Genomic DNA, 15926 nt, shown 5'->3' with positions numbered 1-15926 from the left:
TATTGTTTGAGTGAAACTCCTTCTTTGCCAGTCATACTTGGTATTTGTGTGGTGATATGTTTCCTCCATTGTTGGCTACTGTATATATGGAGCTGGCCTGCCCACTGATGACTCATACCCTATGACTCTTCCCCCATGATCTTGGGCCATAAAGGTTGAGCCACCTCTCCCTTCCCTCCATTCCTATACCTGGGTCCGGGCCAGCAAGGTTCTCTTGTATATTAAAGCCTATCGTTCTCTCAGCCTAGTCTTGGTGGTTACTGGTAGTGCCTAACAATTTAATATACAGAAAATTATCTCTCCAGTCATGGAGAAACTGCTGCGCCCTGATCGCTTAGAAGTGGACCCCCAATCTCCAGGAGCATCTGAACAGTACAAGCAGTGGATCAGCTGCTTTGGCAACTTCCTCGAGGTCACTGCTGACCTGATCGACTCTGATGAAAAGAAGCTCAAAGTTCTGCAAGCAAGAGCCACCCAGAGAACTTTCCAAGCCCTCAGGAGCAGCGCTACTTACACTGAGGCGATGGCTGAGCTTCGGGCCCTGTACAAACCAAAGGTCAACGACATGTACTCGCATTACCTCCTGGTGTTCAGGAAACAGCAGCCTGGTGAGTCGGCAGAAGAATTCATTTGTGCCCTGCTTGTACTGGGGAGAAACTGTAGGGGTAGTTCCATGGCTCCTGTACCGGTGGCCCAGTGCATCGAAGACCTGGTCTGGGATGCCTGTGTGTCAGGGTTGAAGTCCGACTATATCAGGCAGTGCCTGCTCGAGGAAGACCAGTTGCCATTGAAGCAAGCCATACTGCTGGTAAGGTCACTAGACTTGGCCCAGTGCCACATGGAATCGATCATGGGCAAAAGCGGGCCCTCCATGTGCGTGCCAAAAATGCTGCCATCTTGGGAGATGGTCTCAGGGACGGCCGACCCGACCACGGCAGCGGTGGTGACCGAACGTTCAAAGTGCTATTTCTGCGGGCAGACGAAACATCTGCGACGACTCTGCCCTGCGAAGTGTGTTAGCTGTTCCGGCTGCGGAAAGAGGGGACATTATCTGCGGGTATGTAAGGCCAGGACCTCCCCACGAAGCAGTGCGGCATGTACAACTGGCAAGCGAGCCCTGTCTACACTTCCAGTGCCAACCGCATGCGGGGTGAGAGGAGTGCCATCTTACCTGCTGCGGCTCTAGTCCTTGACATAGACTGTGCATTTGCAGCTCGCTTCACTGATGTTATTTCCACCTTTTTCCTCGATCTCAGTAGCTATAACCGCATGGTCAACATGGAGGCCGCCATCTTGTGCATCAGGCCTCCCTGCCAACGATGAAGACAACGATTCGATCCTTACATCGATTATATTGAACCACCAGGCCAACCCTCATCCGATCACCCACTCCATGATGCAGGACGAGATGCATGGACATAAGTGAACTGTCTTTTCAATAGTGGCAGGACGGAGAGCTTCATCCTGATGTAGTCCACAGACTCTCGCTTCCAGTCTAGCCAATGAGCAGCTCCATATCACTGGCAGCAAAAGACCATAAAGCAGACATTAGTGGGTACTGTGTGTGGTGTCTTTGATGGTGGGGGAGGAGCGTTACGATAATTTTTCCTTACTGGTTATGCCCCAGCCCTGTGCGCCGATTCTCCTGGGCCTCGTCTTCCAGAGTCAGTTAAGAGTGTGCGATGGCATTCAGAGGCCCTCAACTGCCCCTCACGGTAAACAACCCTCCGCTCATGGACCTCAGGCACCCCAGCAGCAGCAGCGGAAACAGACATCGGGCCCCCCGGTGATGATAGCGAACTTTGACACCCCCCACCAGCAGCAGCAGCGATGGATATCAAGATCCCCGGCCACAGCAGCAGTGGACATTGGGTTGCCCCGGCAGCAGCGACAGCGATTGGGCTACCCCAGCAGCGGCAGTAGACCTCGGTCCTTCCAGCGGCGGAGGCAGCAAACTTCGGTCTACCTCTCCTGGTGGTGATGTGAGAAGTGCAATCGCGTTCACAAAATATGCTCGAGACAAAGTTGAGAACAAAGAACATTTATTTATATTTACAACATTGCAAGATTGGGTACTTTCCCCTTACCTCTGGAAAGTACCCCGAGGACGGGAAGCCTCTTTGTTTTTATACAATTTTTACTTCACCTCCCCTTACATTTGTCTTACGTTTGTCCTTCTTGGATTGGTTTGGTACTTTTCCCTATTTGTCTGACTCTTGACTGACTCCAACTTTCTCTTATCCCATGCTCACACCTCCTTTCCCCACCCCCTATTAAACAAGCTCTTTGTGTGTACATGCATATTTCTATGTCTGCTTAAATTCCTCTGTTATCTTGTTTACTCTGTTCTGCTTTTTCATGCACCATTTTACACAAAAAACATTTCAGCTTTTTCCTTGCTTTTTCTTTCTACCTTCTATAAACTGTTTCAGAACTCCTACCATTGAAATAATAACTGTTTCTAAACTCCTACCATTGAAATAATAACTGTTTCTAAACTCCTACCATTGAAATAATAACTGTTTCTAAACTCCTACCATTGAAATAATAACTGTTTCTAAACTCCAACCATTGAAATAATAACTGTTTCTAAACTCCTACCATTAAAATAATAACTGTTTCTAAACTCCTACAGTGATAGTGACAGCTTACATTGTTCCCCCTCCCCCCGGCACTCCGGTGGCGGCAACGATGGACCTCGGCCCCCCAGCAGGAGCGAAGCCTCGGTGGGGGAGCGAGCAGATCGACAGGGCCAAACAACTGTCGAGCCTGTATGAAAGCGGCTTTGCAGGCATGACAACTGTAACTGAGAGAGGTATGACTGGAGCTGCTGATAACGTTTGGGTGACAGCTTTATTTTTTTTAGAATTTTAGAAGATAGGAGCAGGAGTAGGTCATTCGACCCTTCGAGCCTGCTCCGCCATTCAACGAGATCCTGGCTGATCTTAAAGTTCAGTACCCCGTCCCCACCTTCTCTCCGTAACCTTTAATACCCTTATTCTGAAGAACTATATCTAATTCCCTCTTAAATATATTTAATGAACCTGCCTCTACTGCCCTCTGTGGCAATAAATTCCACAGATTCACCACCCTCTGGGTAAAGAAATTCCTCCTCATCTCGGTCCTAAATGGTTTGCCTATTATCCTCAAACCATGGCCCCGGATTCTGGACTCCCCTACCATTGGAAACATCCCTTCCGCATCCATTCTGTCCAGTCCTGCCAGAATTTTATGTCTCTATGAGATCCCCTCTCAATCTTCTAAACTCCAGTGAGTACAATCCCAATTTGCGCAATCTTTCCTCATAAGTCATTCCTGCCATTCCAGGTATCAGCCTGGTGAATCGCATCTGCACTCCCTCCATTGCAAGAACATCCTTCCTTAGATAAGGTGTCCAAAACTGCACACAATACTCCAAGGTGTGGTCTCACCAAGGCCCTGTACAGCTGCAGTAAGGTATCCTTGTTCCTATACTCAAACCCTCTTGATATGAAGGCCAACATACCATTTGCCTTTTTAACCGCCTGCTGTACCTGCATGCTCGCCTTCAGAGACTGGTGTACAAGTACCCCTAGGTCTCTCTGCACTTCCCCATCTCTTAATCTGTTGCAAATGCTTCCAAATCAGAGCAAGTACAGTCAGGAAAAACCACACTGCAGATTGGAGGAGGTCTCCCCACAGACAAAGCCACACTGACTATGGTCCACACAGGTGACAGTATGGTGGAAACAATAGGATTGAAAATACCCAGTGCATCTATAACTCAAGGCCCACGGGCACCAGCAACTCCTGTGACACCAGGCCCTGACGAGGATGGAATGGAGTACAACTGGGATCCATCTGTGTATGGGGACACGCCTCCAGTCCTTTGCCAAAATAAATGGTTTTTATTCAAATACAGACTGGAGGCCAAGGGTGTTGCCTAAAACAGGGAGAGAGCTGGTACACTCCCACTGAGTTGAAGGGATAGCAGGTGGTGCTTGTCGAAAAATCTGGAAAAGAAGCATTCGCTATGCTGTCTATCCCTTGCAGGGTCTGGTACAGGATGGCATTCTACAATCCAAACCGGTGCTGCCTGTTTTGAAGGCATGTCCCTGACTGAACTGGTCAAGCTCTTTGTTCCATACAAAAGACGCAATACAGAAATAGAACCATGTACTGTTCCAGAGAATAAGGAGTCTCTGTAGAATATCACTCTGCAACCTGTTGCAAGTGCACCTGTCCTTACAATGTCTCCAGACTAGTTGATCACCCCCTGGGACACTGGCCTTCAAATAAACACCTACACCAAAGGCCACAGTCATAGTTCCAGTTTCAGAGGCCTTCACCATTACCATAGGGGATAGCACTCACCAGGCTCAGCCCTTTCGGGACTGGTGGTGGTCGAAGAGGTACATTTCATTCATGCCGGAGAGCCTGGAACTATCCCATACATCCCTGATCACCCTGCGTTTTCACATCACCCCAACACAGACAGCACCCTTCTCCAAGTAGTCAGTCACTGACCCTGCCTCTAGACACCCAGCCAGCAGAACAGCAGAACAGCAGATCACCCCCACCCCTGTTCCCCGCAGGCCCTGTGGACAGAGGAGGTAACCGGTGCAACTGAATCTGGAGTCTTGGCAGTTTTTTGTTTGTTATTGTGTTCAAAGACTAAAGTGGGGGGGGAGGGTCCATTGTACATAGTTATTGTTGACTACTGTATATATGGAGCTGGCCCGCCCGCCCACGGATGACTCATACCCTTATGACTCTTCCCCGTTGTCTTGGGCCATAAAGGTTGAGCCACCTCTCCTTTCACCTGGATCCAGGCCAGCAAGGTTCTTCTGTACATTAAAGCCTATCGTTCCCTCAGCCTGGTCTTGGTGGTTACTGGTAGTGTTTTATTAGATAGGGTGAGCAGGTTTAGTTTGAAACCTATTTAAAAGACAACAGAAAGAAATTGCACAAGGAGCAGGATGTTTGTCGCAGCAGTCCTCCATGAGGGATCAACTTCAGTGAAAGCCCCATCAATAAAAAAAAAATCTGATTTATGTGTCATATAGCGGCAAAGAATAGGGTGAGCTTGAATTGCAAATCCTGGTTGTTGTACTTGTAACCATGCATAAAAATGCTTAGTTGTACTAGAAATGTAAACTCTCCCTGTAAAATCAGATCTTAACGGACACTTAAATTGGTGGATCAGTCTGAGTTTGATTTACTCTTGAGTGACAGGCTTCAATGTTCCACGATGGAACATAGTGCTGTTAAATGGAGACACGGGTGTGATGTTTCTTTAAATGTAATAAATGAAAGGGTTCTTTTATATTGCAGGGGTAATTATAGTTTATTAACAACTCGTGACCTAATGGGACATCCTTTCTGCATCTAACGAGGTGGAACATTAGTCTCCAATGCCTTCTCGTGGTGTGGAGGATCACCAACTCCCAATCACCACATTCCCTTTCCTTAATCTAACAACATTACACAGTAATACAACAGTCATTTCAATTTAAAGTTAAACACCAACAGCACAAACTTTTTAAGTGTGCAGTTCTTTTTCTTTAAGAGATTCTGCCTGTCGGGTGTTTTGATAATGCGTGTGGATCTTCTCAACACGGGTGCTTGTGTCGGTTTTGCAGGTCCACTACTGTCTAACACTGGTGGTGTTCCCTCTATTGCTGTGCAGGCTGGATCTTCTCCATTTGTCTGTTCCTGCAGTGTCTCTTGCATTTTCAGCAGGCTCTTTTGATTACTATTCGGTATTTGACCATCCTCTGCTCTGACAGTGAAAGATCTTGGATTTACTTCTCCCAGGACAGTAGCCTTCTTGTCCCAGGTGTTAGAATCTCCAAGTCTCACTCTGTCATGTTGTGCCAGTGGCCCTAAGCATCTTGCTGACTTGTCATAGTTTGCTTTTTATCTCCTTTGCAGATGCTTTTGTTTCTGTTTAACATCTCTGTTCTTGTTTGGGTCTGCAGAGAAGGGAAGGGTGGTGTGTAGTCTACGTCCCATCAGAAGCTCAGTCCCTAACTTTCTGCTGTAGCTCCTTTGGTATGTTGGTTATTACCATGGATTCTTTTGGCTGCTTTGCAAGATGTTTCAGGTAGGTCTAACAGCTTGAGATCATTCTGTCAATGTCGATATGTGATGCATCTTTTATTGTAATAAACAAACTTGGGAGCTTCGGTATTAATTATATTTTATTAACAGCTCATGACCTCCTGGGACATCCATTTTGCATCTAACCTGAGATGGAATATTCATCTCTGATGCCTTCTAGTGGTCAGGAGGATCATCACCTCCTAATCACCACAAGAGGGAAGGGATCATGATGAGTGATGCAGCCTCTAAGTCCATGTACAGAAAACAGAAGGAAGACATTGCATATAAACATGAATGTGGACTACAAGCTTTGCAGAAACATGACCTCAGTGCCATTAGGTTGACATTGTGGCAGCACCCCAGGTAGTAAAGGAAGATCCTGTCTGTGGCCTGCAATAAAGTCCTGAGCCATTCCTAAATCATGTGTTTGCAGTAATATTATAGGGGACAGCAGCCATAGTCAGAGAGTGCAAAGTATGGCAATGCAAATTAGAACCAGCCCTCAAATGTCTTTCGAATGCAACCTGTAAACAATGATCATTTTTGAACTTGTGAAGAAAGCTCCATAAACAAACACCAGATCAGAATCAGGACTTATAGTATGAACCATCTTACAATAATAATTTTTTTTTAAAAAGTACACAAAAAGTAAGGTTCATTGATCATTCTGGAATCTGATGGTAGCGGGGAAGAAGCTGTCCTTATGCCATTGAGTGCTCATCTTAGGCTCCTGAACTTTTTTTTTCCTGATGGTAGCAGAGTGAAGAGGGTGTGGCCTGGGTGGTGGGGCCTTTGAGGTAGAGGCTGCTTTTTTTAAGACACTGCCTCATGTAGATGTCCTCGATGGAGTGAAGTCTGGTGCCTGTGATGCCGGAGGCAGAATTAACAACCCTCTGGAGCTTTTCCTTGTCTTGAGAGTTGGTGCCTCCAGAATGCTTTCCATGGTACACCTGTAGAAGTTTTTGAGAGTCTTCCATGACATACCGAAACTCCTCAGACACCTCACAAAGTACAGCTGCTGGCGAGGCTTCCTTGTGATTGCATCAATGTGGAGGCACCAGGACAGATCCTCGGAGATGTTGACCCCCCAGGAATTTGAAGTTCTTGACCTTCTCCACTACTGAGCCCTCGATGAGGACTGGATCATCTTCCCCTAACTTCCTCCTGAAGTCGACAATCATCTCCTTGGTTTTACTAACTTTAAGTGCAATATTGTTGATGTGACACCATTTAAAAACCTTGTATATCTCCCTGTAAACTTCCTCTTTGCCTTTTTGTGATTCTACTGACAACTGTGGTGTCATCGGCAAATTTGTAGAGATTTCAAATTTGTAGAAATTTGTAGTGTTTCCAATTTGTACTGACTGTGGTCTTCTGATGAGAAAGTCAAAGATCCAGTTGCAGAGTGAGTTACAGTGGCCCAGAGTTTGTAGATTCTTGACCAGCACGGAGGGAATAATGGTGTTGAAGGCTGATCTGTCGTCAATGAAGAGCAGCCGTATGTAGGAGTTGCTGTTTTCAAGGTAATCCAGAGCTGTAGGGAACCAACGATATTGAATCTGCTGTGGAGTCATTGTGACTATCTGTCGTGGTTTTTACACAGCCCTCATGATGATTTCCCGTCGACAACTTTTACTCTTACTCTCCATAGTTGCCGTTCAAATAGGAAGGGCATTTGCCACAAAATACTTGAGTCACAGTGGTTTGCAAGGCTGGACATCGGTCGACATTGATTGAGACGTAGGCAGCCTGCAGTACAGCTTAGATCACAGAAATGTCTAGGGCTGCCACAGGGAAAAAAAATCTCAGAACAGGAATGAGTCGCTCATTCCCGTTCCAAACGTTTTACACAGTCTGTGTTGTGGGAAACTTTTCAAAAATGCCACGCTATGCAGCGGCTGTATAAAAACCATATGTGACCACTATCTGTGAACAGAGCAGGTTCCACAGCCTGAGGCCATTTAAGAGAAATGTTTTGCAAACCAATGGACCTGGAGGTTGTCCTATGTATAAACTAAATGTATTTGCGGATTCACTTGGAACTCGATTGTGATCAACCAATGGAGCAAATATTGTTTTCTTTAGTTCACTAATTACCTGCCAGGCATAACCACAGAGCTGACAAGCCAAATGAGTCACATTTTGTTCTGAATTCCTTTACTCGCAAAGTATTTACTTTAATAGGGTTTTGTTAATTGGACAACGTTCTTTCCACGGGTTTATAATGGGTGAAGGTACGGACATTGAAACTAGGCATTAATTTATCACAAAATATCAAAGAAATTTTGCAGCATTTATGACAGGTCGAGAGAGGCTCCAGACTGGCTTTTTGCCACTTCTCGCACCAAACATGATTGGTCATGCCATGTTGTTTTTAATAATTGGGGTGTTTGTGTATCCAAAGAACTGCACCTTTCACAGTACACAGTACAAACACATTTTGGTCTCCCTGCCTAGTGTTGAATAAAGAAAGACCTGAGTGGAAGAAGCTCATTGATTTCTTTCTGCCCTTCTAGTACAAAGACCACAGCATGAGACTGAGAGATGAGTAAAACTAATATGAAAATATGAGAGATGAAGAAAGCTAGTATGGCTATGTAATGAATAAAGCCAGTATGAATAGGATAAGGGTAGATAATAGAATGTAGGAAGTAAAGTTAGTCTGAATAAGATAAGTGTCTTCTAGCCTTTAGAGAGAGTCAGCAAGTTCTGCATATGTAATTAGTAAGCCTTAGCAAGTTCTGCATATAAGAGTAAGCCCTGAGGGTTGGGAAGGTGTGAATAAGGACAATGACATGATGGGACACAGACAGGATACTCCCTGGTCCTCCAAGTTCACAGAAACAGCATGTAGGCAGGCAGGATTACCTAATGCCAAACTCATCCAGGAGGCAGAAGAATGTAAGGGGGAGGGTACTTCTACACTGAAATCAACTGTATAAAAGTTGGGTGAGCCCCAGGGTAAGGGGAAAACACCCAACTTTGCATTGTTGTATAATAAATGTTCTTTGTTCTCAATTTTCGTCTCGAGCAAATTCTGTGAAGGTACTTCTGTTTCTCACAAGACTAAATATAATTTCAGCAGTAAAAATCAGACGGTTTAATTAAATATTTTGGGCATCGACAAATGGAGCTGTGGAATTGTATATTTATAATAGGACATCTCAACTCCCTATGACTCTGAATATATCAATGCCCTTGAAGGGATACGGTGGATGCATTGACCTATGCAGTGTCCAGATCAGATGTCCAAAATCTAATTTTATCACATGTGAAAGGGGGAAACTGTCTTTGGATACATAAATATCATGTTTTGAAAACAATAATGGCATGACTATGTTTGTTGTGAGAAGTTTCAAAAAAATCCAGCCTGGAACTTCTCTTGATCTAAGTCAAAATGCTGCAAAAAAAAGTTATTGACATTTTAAAATGTTTTAATGTCTTGCTCCACTCATGTGGCTCACTTAAAGTCACGTACACTACATGTACTCCAAATACCTTTGTGCAGGAGCCAATCACTGAAGAAAAACACCATGACCTTATGACGATTCAATCATGTTTAGATTAGATTCTGTCATGAAGCCATAGCAACATAATACCGTGAAAGGACTTCTAGACCAATGTCTCATATTGCTCGTAAATATGGGTCCGGATTACAAACTCAAGTTTCTGTTGTGGAATTTAAACCCTAAATTTCCAAATCAGAGGTGTGATTATTAGGATTATAGGTGTAAAATGTCAAAGGGGCTCTGATAGCTCAGTGCTGAGAGCACTGGCCTTGTAAACCAGGGGTCGAGAGTTTGTTTGAGGGGCGCTGGACAAAGTGGCAACTCTCTGTCAAGAATTTCTTGCATGTTACATTCTAAATGTAGTGTTATGTGATAATAATGGCACCTTGTGGTGCTGGACACAGCCAAGAAAGACTCAGCCACCACATCGAAAGTCATTAACGACTGTTTTTATTCAAATTCAGCGCGCGCCCCTTTTAAGGGCAGCCTGAGCTCAGTCACCTCGTGCTTTGTGATGTCATAATCACTGCACTGGGCAGGAGATTTGAGGCAGGGAGAAAACCCTGACAGCGCCATCTTCCCATGGCTGCGCCGCCACGTGGCATTACATGCGGGGCTGGTTCACCATGAGGGAGTGTGCCACCACACAAAACAACCCCCCCCCCACCGAGCGGCTATGCGTCCCGCCGCTTGGACAGATGGCCCTGGCGTTTGGGCACCGTCCGTGAAAGGTCTAAGTGCGCCAACTTCAAACGATCCACAGTGAAAAGTTCGTCTTTACCCCCAATGTCCTGCCGGACCGCTGGAGGACCTTGTATGGACCTTCGTACAGGCGTTGTAGAGGTGCCATATGTGGGCCACACCAAACAAATACGAATTCCACCAAGTCCAGCTCTTTGGGACGATGTGTCAGCCGGACACCTTGATGTGACGGAGGTGGAGGGGGTGGGGTGGCTAGCAAGGATAGTTTCTTATGGAGATCTACCAAAGGTTCGTGTGCTCGGACATGACATTGGGCTCTGGGCCAAAGAACTCACTGGGCCAAAGAACTCACTGGGCAGCGAGAGCGGCGTGCAGTAGACCAGTTCCACAGAAGACACCTGTAGGTCCTCCTTGGGTGCTGTTCTGATGCCGAGGAGGACCCAGGGCAGTTTGTCTGTGCAGCCTGGGCCGGTGAGGTGAGCCATGAGGGTGGATTTCATATGACGATAAAACCTCTCCACTAAACCATTTGCTTGCGGTGGTAGGCTGTGGTGTGGTGGAGTTTAACCCCCAGAAGGTTCGCCAGCTGAGCCCAGAGCGTGGAGGTGAACTGGGCGCCCCTGTCACTAGTGATGTGCACCAGAACCCCGAACCTAGTGATCCAATGACTGACTAGGTTCCTGGCACACATCTCTGTGGAGTCCTCTTTGATGGGAATGGCCTCCAGCCATCTCGTGGTCCAATCGACTATTGTGAGATGGTAGCGCACTTCTCTGGACACCGGCAGGGGTCCTACGACGTCAACGTGGATGTGCTGAAATCTCCGCACTGCCGGGTTGAATTGCTGGATTGGGGCCTGCGTATGCCGGTGGACCTTGGAGGCCTGGTACCTGGTGCAGTTCCTCGCCATCTCAGCCACCTTTTTGAACCCATGCCATACAAACCGCTCTGCCACCATTCATACCGAAGTCTTCACCGAGGGGTGGACTAGGTCATGGACTAAGCTGAAAACCCTCAACCTCCACTGCAGTGGGACTAACTGCAGTGTGGCGATCTGGTGGAGACGTTGCAGAGAAGCATGTCCAGGCTGTTGGGCAGCTGAATGTCCTGGAGCTCAAGGCCAGAGACGGCAGTCCAGAGTGCCTGCGTCTCTGTGTCCAGCTTCTGGGCCTGTGACAACTGTGTGTAGTCAAGGCCGGGGATGAGAGTGTTGATCGCCGGACAAGAGAGCACATCTGCCATGACGTTGTCTTTGCTTGCCCTGTGCCGGATGTCGCTGGTGATCTCTAACACGTAGGAGAGGTGGCATTGCTGGCGAGCCAACCATGGATCTTTGGCCATTGGAAGTGCCTGTGTGAGGAGCTTGTGCTCCGTGCACACCGTGAAGGTCCTGCCCTCTAGAAAGTATCGAAAATGCCGGATGGCCAGGTACAGTGCCAGGACCTCCAGGTCGAAAGAATTGTACTTGAGCTCCAGTGGGCTCAGCTGTTTGCTAAAGCATGCAAGTGGGTGCCACTGTTCATTGAGCCACTGCTCGAGTATGCCCCTTACCACTGTGGCTGAGGCGTCAACCAAGAGCGCCATGTGTGCCTCTGGGCATGGGTGCACCAATAGAGTTGCATTGGCGAGGGCCTTTGTTGCAACAAAAGCGGTCTCTGCCTCCTCCAACTAGGATAAAAATTCACCATCCCCACGAACTCCTGCAGGCCCTTGAAGGTGGTTGGCTTGGGGAACCGCTGGACGACTGTGACCTTTTCTGGCGCCAGGCCAAGATGGTGTGCCCCAGGAACTGCAGGGTCTGCTTGCCGAACTGGTAATTGGCCACATTGGCCGTGAGGCCAAACTCCGCCAGTCGGGTTTGTGATCCTCCGCTAGCACCAACATCTCATCCATTAAGCCGATGGTGTGCGGTCCCCAAGCCTGTCGAGGTGCAGGAGCCTGGAGGCACACTGCTGAGGGGAGAGCCCCAAAGTGCTAAGGAGCAGATTCTTGAGGGCAGGATATTTACCCTCGGCCGGTGGGTTGTGTACATCGTCCACCCTGGTTGCCATTTCTTCGTCCAGCATGCTCATGACGTGGTAGAACATCGCGACGTCTTCTGAAATGTTCCTCAGTTGAAACTGCGCCTCCGCCTGTAAGAACCATGTACGCGGGCGGTGGGTCCAGAAGAGGGGCAGTTTGATAACAACAGCATTGATCTCTGCCAGATCCATGTTCTTGAGACCAGAGAGGCGCCTGGGCTCAACGGGGTCACCAATGTAGTGCTGGACACAGCCAAGTCTCAGCCACCACATTGAAAGTCGTTAATGACAATTTTTATTCAAATTCACTGCGCACCCCTTTAAGGGCAGCATGAGCTCAGTCACCTCGTGGATTGTGACATCATAATCGCTGCCCCAGGCGTGCGCTGGGCAGGAGACTTGAGACAGGGAGAAAACCCTGACAGCGCCATCTTCCCATTGGCTGCCCCGCCACGTGGGGCCGGTTTGCCATGAGAGCCTGCGCCGCCATATCCTTTACCTTATAAAGGAATTAACTTTAAACATATCTTTTTATAATGGCAATTTGACAAATGGCAAAGACACAAGAAATCCACCAGTATTTGCAATGTATAGCCATAAATGTTTTTCGTTGGGAACATTGAAGTGCATTTTAAGACATTTCACCTATGCACTCTGATTTTTGGTTTGGGGGATAAATGTTCCTTCAACACAAGCTTCCTCAGAAAACTGTAAACATTTCAGGTAAAAATATTAACTGTTTTTCTTTCACCAGATGCTGCCTGCCTGCTGAGTTTATACATTTATAAAAAACCTCAAATATTATAAGCTGATGTACATATGGCCTCTTGCATAATGCCGAATGAGCATTGAAGGCATAAGGAAAATGAACCATAGCTACCACTGGTGTGCACCGAGAGCGGAGAACGGAAATACAGTGCTGCTCCAAAGAGTTCAAAACACCTGGTCCCAATGCTGGTGGCTCTGGACAGGCATTAAGCTACTTGTTCGAGGATCCAAGTGTGTTTAAACTAAAATCTTCCAACCTTGGGTCTGCACCCAAGAAGGTTGCTGACTGGCACAGGGCACCAGAAATGGAGAAACCCCTCCCTGTAGAGAAGCAGGGGCTGGGGGGGGGGGGGAGACAATCCACATGACAGCGACCATGGCAGACCAGCGAGGGACTCAGCGGCTGAGGGGTCCACATACACTGATGCCGATTTGCGGTCAGGGGACCAGCACAGCCCGTGGGAAGCTGAAGACTGGCTCATGGGATCCAGGTTTGGAAATGGGATTCAAGAGGGTGCTGAGAGCAAGGGATCCCGAAGGACCTTGGGCACTGAAGGCTTCCTGACCACGTCTGGAGCTTGGATTACCGATGAATTGAACAGGAGTCTGTGTGGCTGGAGGTGACTCCGTGACAGGGTGCCTCTGGAGGGCCTCTTTTGCTTCTTTCTCTTGTACTGTCCGCCTTACAGCAGGCAAAAGGGAAATTTCGTGTCCTGCACTATTACATGGCAACAAAGGCATCTAGAATCTTAATTGTATTCCAATATACTTTCAGGAGGAAGTAGTTTTATTTTAAACCAAAAAGCCATTGAATAAACTGGAAAATGTAATAAGTGTAAGCCCATGGAAGCCATCTTGGAGAAAGTGTGGTGCATCATAAAGACTTCAGGCTGATTTTATCCATCTTTAGTGCATCAAAAAAATTGTGTCTACATGTCATCACAAACCCTGAAGTTCTTTTTCCTGTGGGCCAGGCAGAATTTCTACTTATTGGTAATGCAAAAAAACTACTCAAGATATGTATACACGAAAGAGAAATGTAAAAAAAGAAGTGCAAACAAACAAGTGCAATACAGAAAATAAATATTCAATAATACAAAATGCAAAGATCTTAAATGAACCTCTAATTTGGGTGGAGAATGATGGTGGAGAGGAAGCGATGGTTGCCGAAGTTTTTTGAAAAAAACCTCTAATTAAATGATTCTTCAAATCAGTTGATTGCCAAAGATTCTCTTGCACGGATTCATTTTTATTGGTCAATCTTCTCCAAAATGTGCCGAAAGAACAGAAAACTGTTCTGAAGTTCACTGTTCTGTTATGTCAAGTGGCAGAAACAGGCACATCAGACATCTTTGCTGCATTATTGTTAAGAGATCAGTACAACAGCAACTGTCTTCCCAAAGAGAAATTAAAGTAAAAGATCAGGCATTATATTTTAATTGGTCTTGGTTGAAAGGGTTAATGGGAGAGATGAAGTCAATTAAAATGGAGTAAAACACCCCCATTTTCTTCCAATCTACTTCTAAAATCCAGTCTTTATTCCCTTCAACCATCTCTTTTTCATCTTATTGTACAGTCAAGCATCAACACATGTTAGAATTTGGACAAGGTGAGTGCATTGCATGATTATTATTAAATAAATGCAGCAAAATAGCAGGAAATGGATTTCATTTTAAACTGTTGGATTTAAGTCACTGAAAGGTTTGATGGTGCCATTTACACAATGAATGATCAGGTTTCTATCTTACACGAAAATGGTTGTTGGATTGTGTGAAGCAAATAGAGATCTCGCAGCACAACAGAACGAGTTTAACACCAGTAGAACTAAGTGAGAAACTGCAAGTATACATAACATTTTCATTTCATTCAAACTCATTGCCCTCTTGATTTTCTCGTTTTGATGAAGAACGACATTTCTAATTTTAGTTTTACTGCAGTGTAAATTTGTGAAGACACTGTTCTATACATCTAAGACATTGAGGATGCGGAACAGTAATCACCAACAATCACTCACACCCTGCTAAAGACATCCAAAAGTAGAAGACCTAAAAAAGATTACTTTATTACTATACTGATACTTGAAAACTGAAAATCTTTTAAACAAAAGACAAAGGGCCTGCACCAAGTTATTTCAACGCTTAGTTTTTAATTTTCATTTCAGTTAGTGAAAAACGCAATACATTCTTTTTGGCTTGGCTTCGCGGACGAAGATTTATGGAGGGGGTAAAAAGTCCACGTCAGCTGCAGGCTCGTTTGTGGCTGACCAGTCCGATGCGGGACAGGCAGACACGATTGCAGCGGTTGCAAGGGAAAATTGGTTGGTTGGGGTTGGGTGTTGGGTTTTTCCTCCTTTGCCTTTTGTCAGTGAGGTGGGCTCTGCGGTCTTCTTCAAAGGAGGCTGCTGCCCGCCAAACTGTGAGGCGCCAAGATGCACGGTTTGAGGCGTTATCAGCCCACTGGCGGTGGTCAATACATTAATGGATACACAATTTATCCTGTCAGTAATAAAGAGATAAGGTTCAACTCTGAAAAGGTTGAAGAGAAGCAGAATGACCAAATGTCTAAATCTGGTAAATTCATAAAATCATTTCAATTTATTTTAGATTTTGCATTACATTATTTAATTCCTCTTCTGCGAAGTATGTTAAACTCTCATGGTCTCTCATTCAAAGTCTTGATAGATGCTATAAAATCACGAGTCCTCTTTTACTCAAACTTGATCCCTTGCGCCAGAGGAAGCTCCTTGCTGTAGTTGATGGTGCTACAATAAATGGGGAAGAAAAGTTACTTGCACTCAATGACCCAAGCTGAGAAATTGTAAGAAAAAACACAACTATACTCA

The 15926-nt window shown here is 46.0% G+C and overlaps 1 protein-coding gene across 2 annotated transcripts in view; it reads right to left on the bottom strand.

Moving 5' to 3' along the window:
- Window positions 1-15466: 15466 nt before the first annotated feature.
- aldh7a1 (aldehyde dehydrogenase 7 family, member A1) overlaps window positions 15467-15926 on the bottom strand; it is a 39753-nt gene continuing 39293 nt past the window's right edge. The window contains exons 18-19 of one of the 2 annotated variants that reach the window (XR_011342925.1): window positions 15700-15845; window positions 15467-15579 (exon numbers count right to left, since the gene is read on the bottom strand). Coding sequence is in view for 1 of the 2 variants with exons in the window: in XM_069893109.1 (XP_069749210.1) it covers window positions 15791-15845 (55 nt within the window). In the remaining variant the exon portion in view is untranslated. Of the gene's footprint in view, window positions 15580-15655; window positions 15846-15926 lie in introns of those variants that run through there. The other variant, XM_069893109.1, reaches the window with a different exon arrangement.

Source organism: Narcine bancroftii, chromosome 1 (genome assembly GCF_036971445.1).
Source record: "Narcine bancroftii isolate sNarBan1 chromosome 1, sNarBan1.hap1, whole genome shotgun sequence".
In the NCBI taxonomy this organism is placed as follows: domain Eukaryota; kingdom Metazoa; phylum Chordata; class Chondrichthyes; order Torpediniformes; family Narcinidae; genus Narcine; species Narcine bancroftii.
Note: the sequence above shows the minus strand (reverse complement) of the source record. Positions and strands in the feature narration are given on the sequence as shown.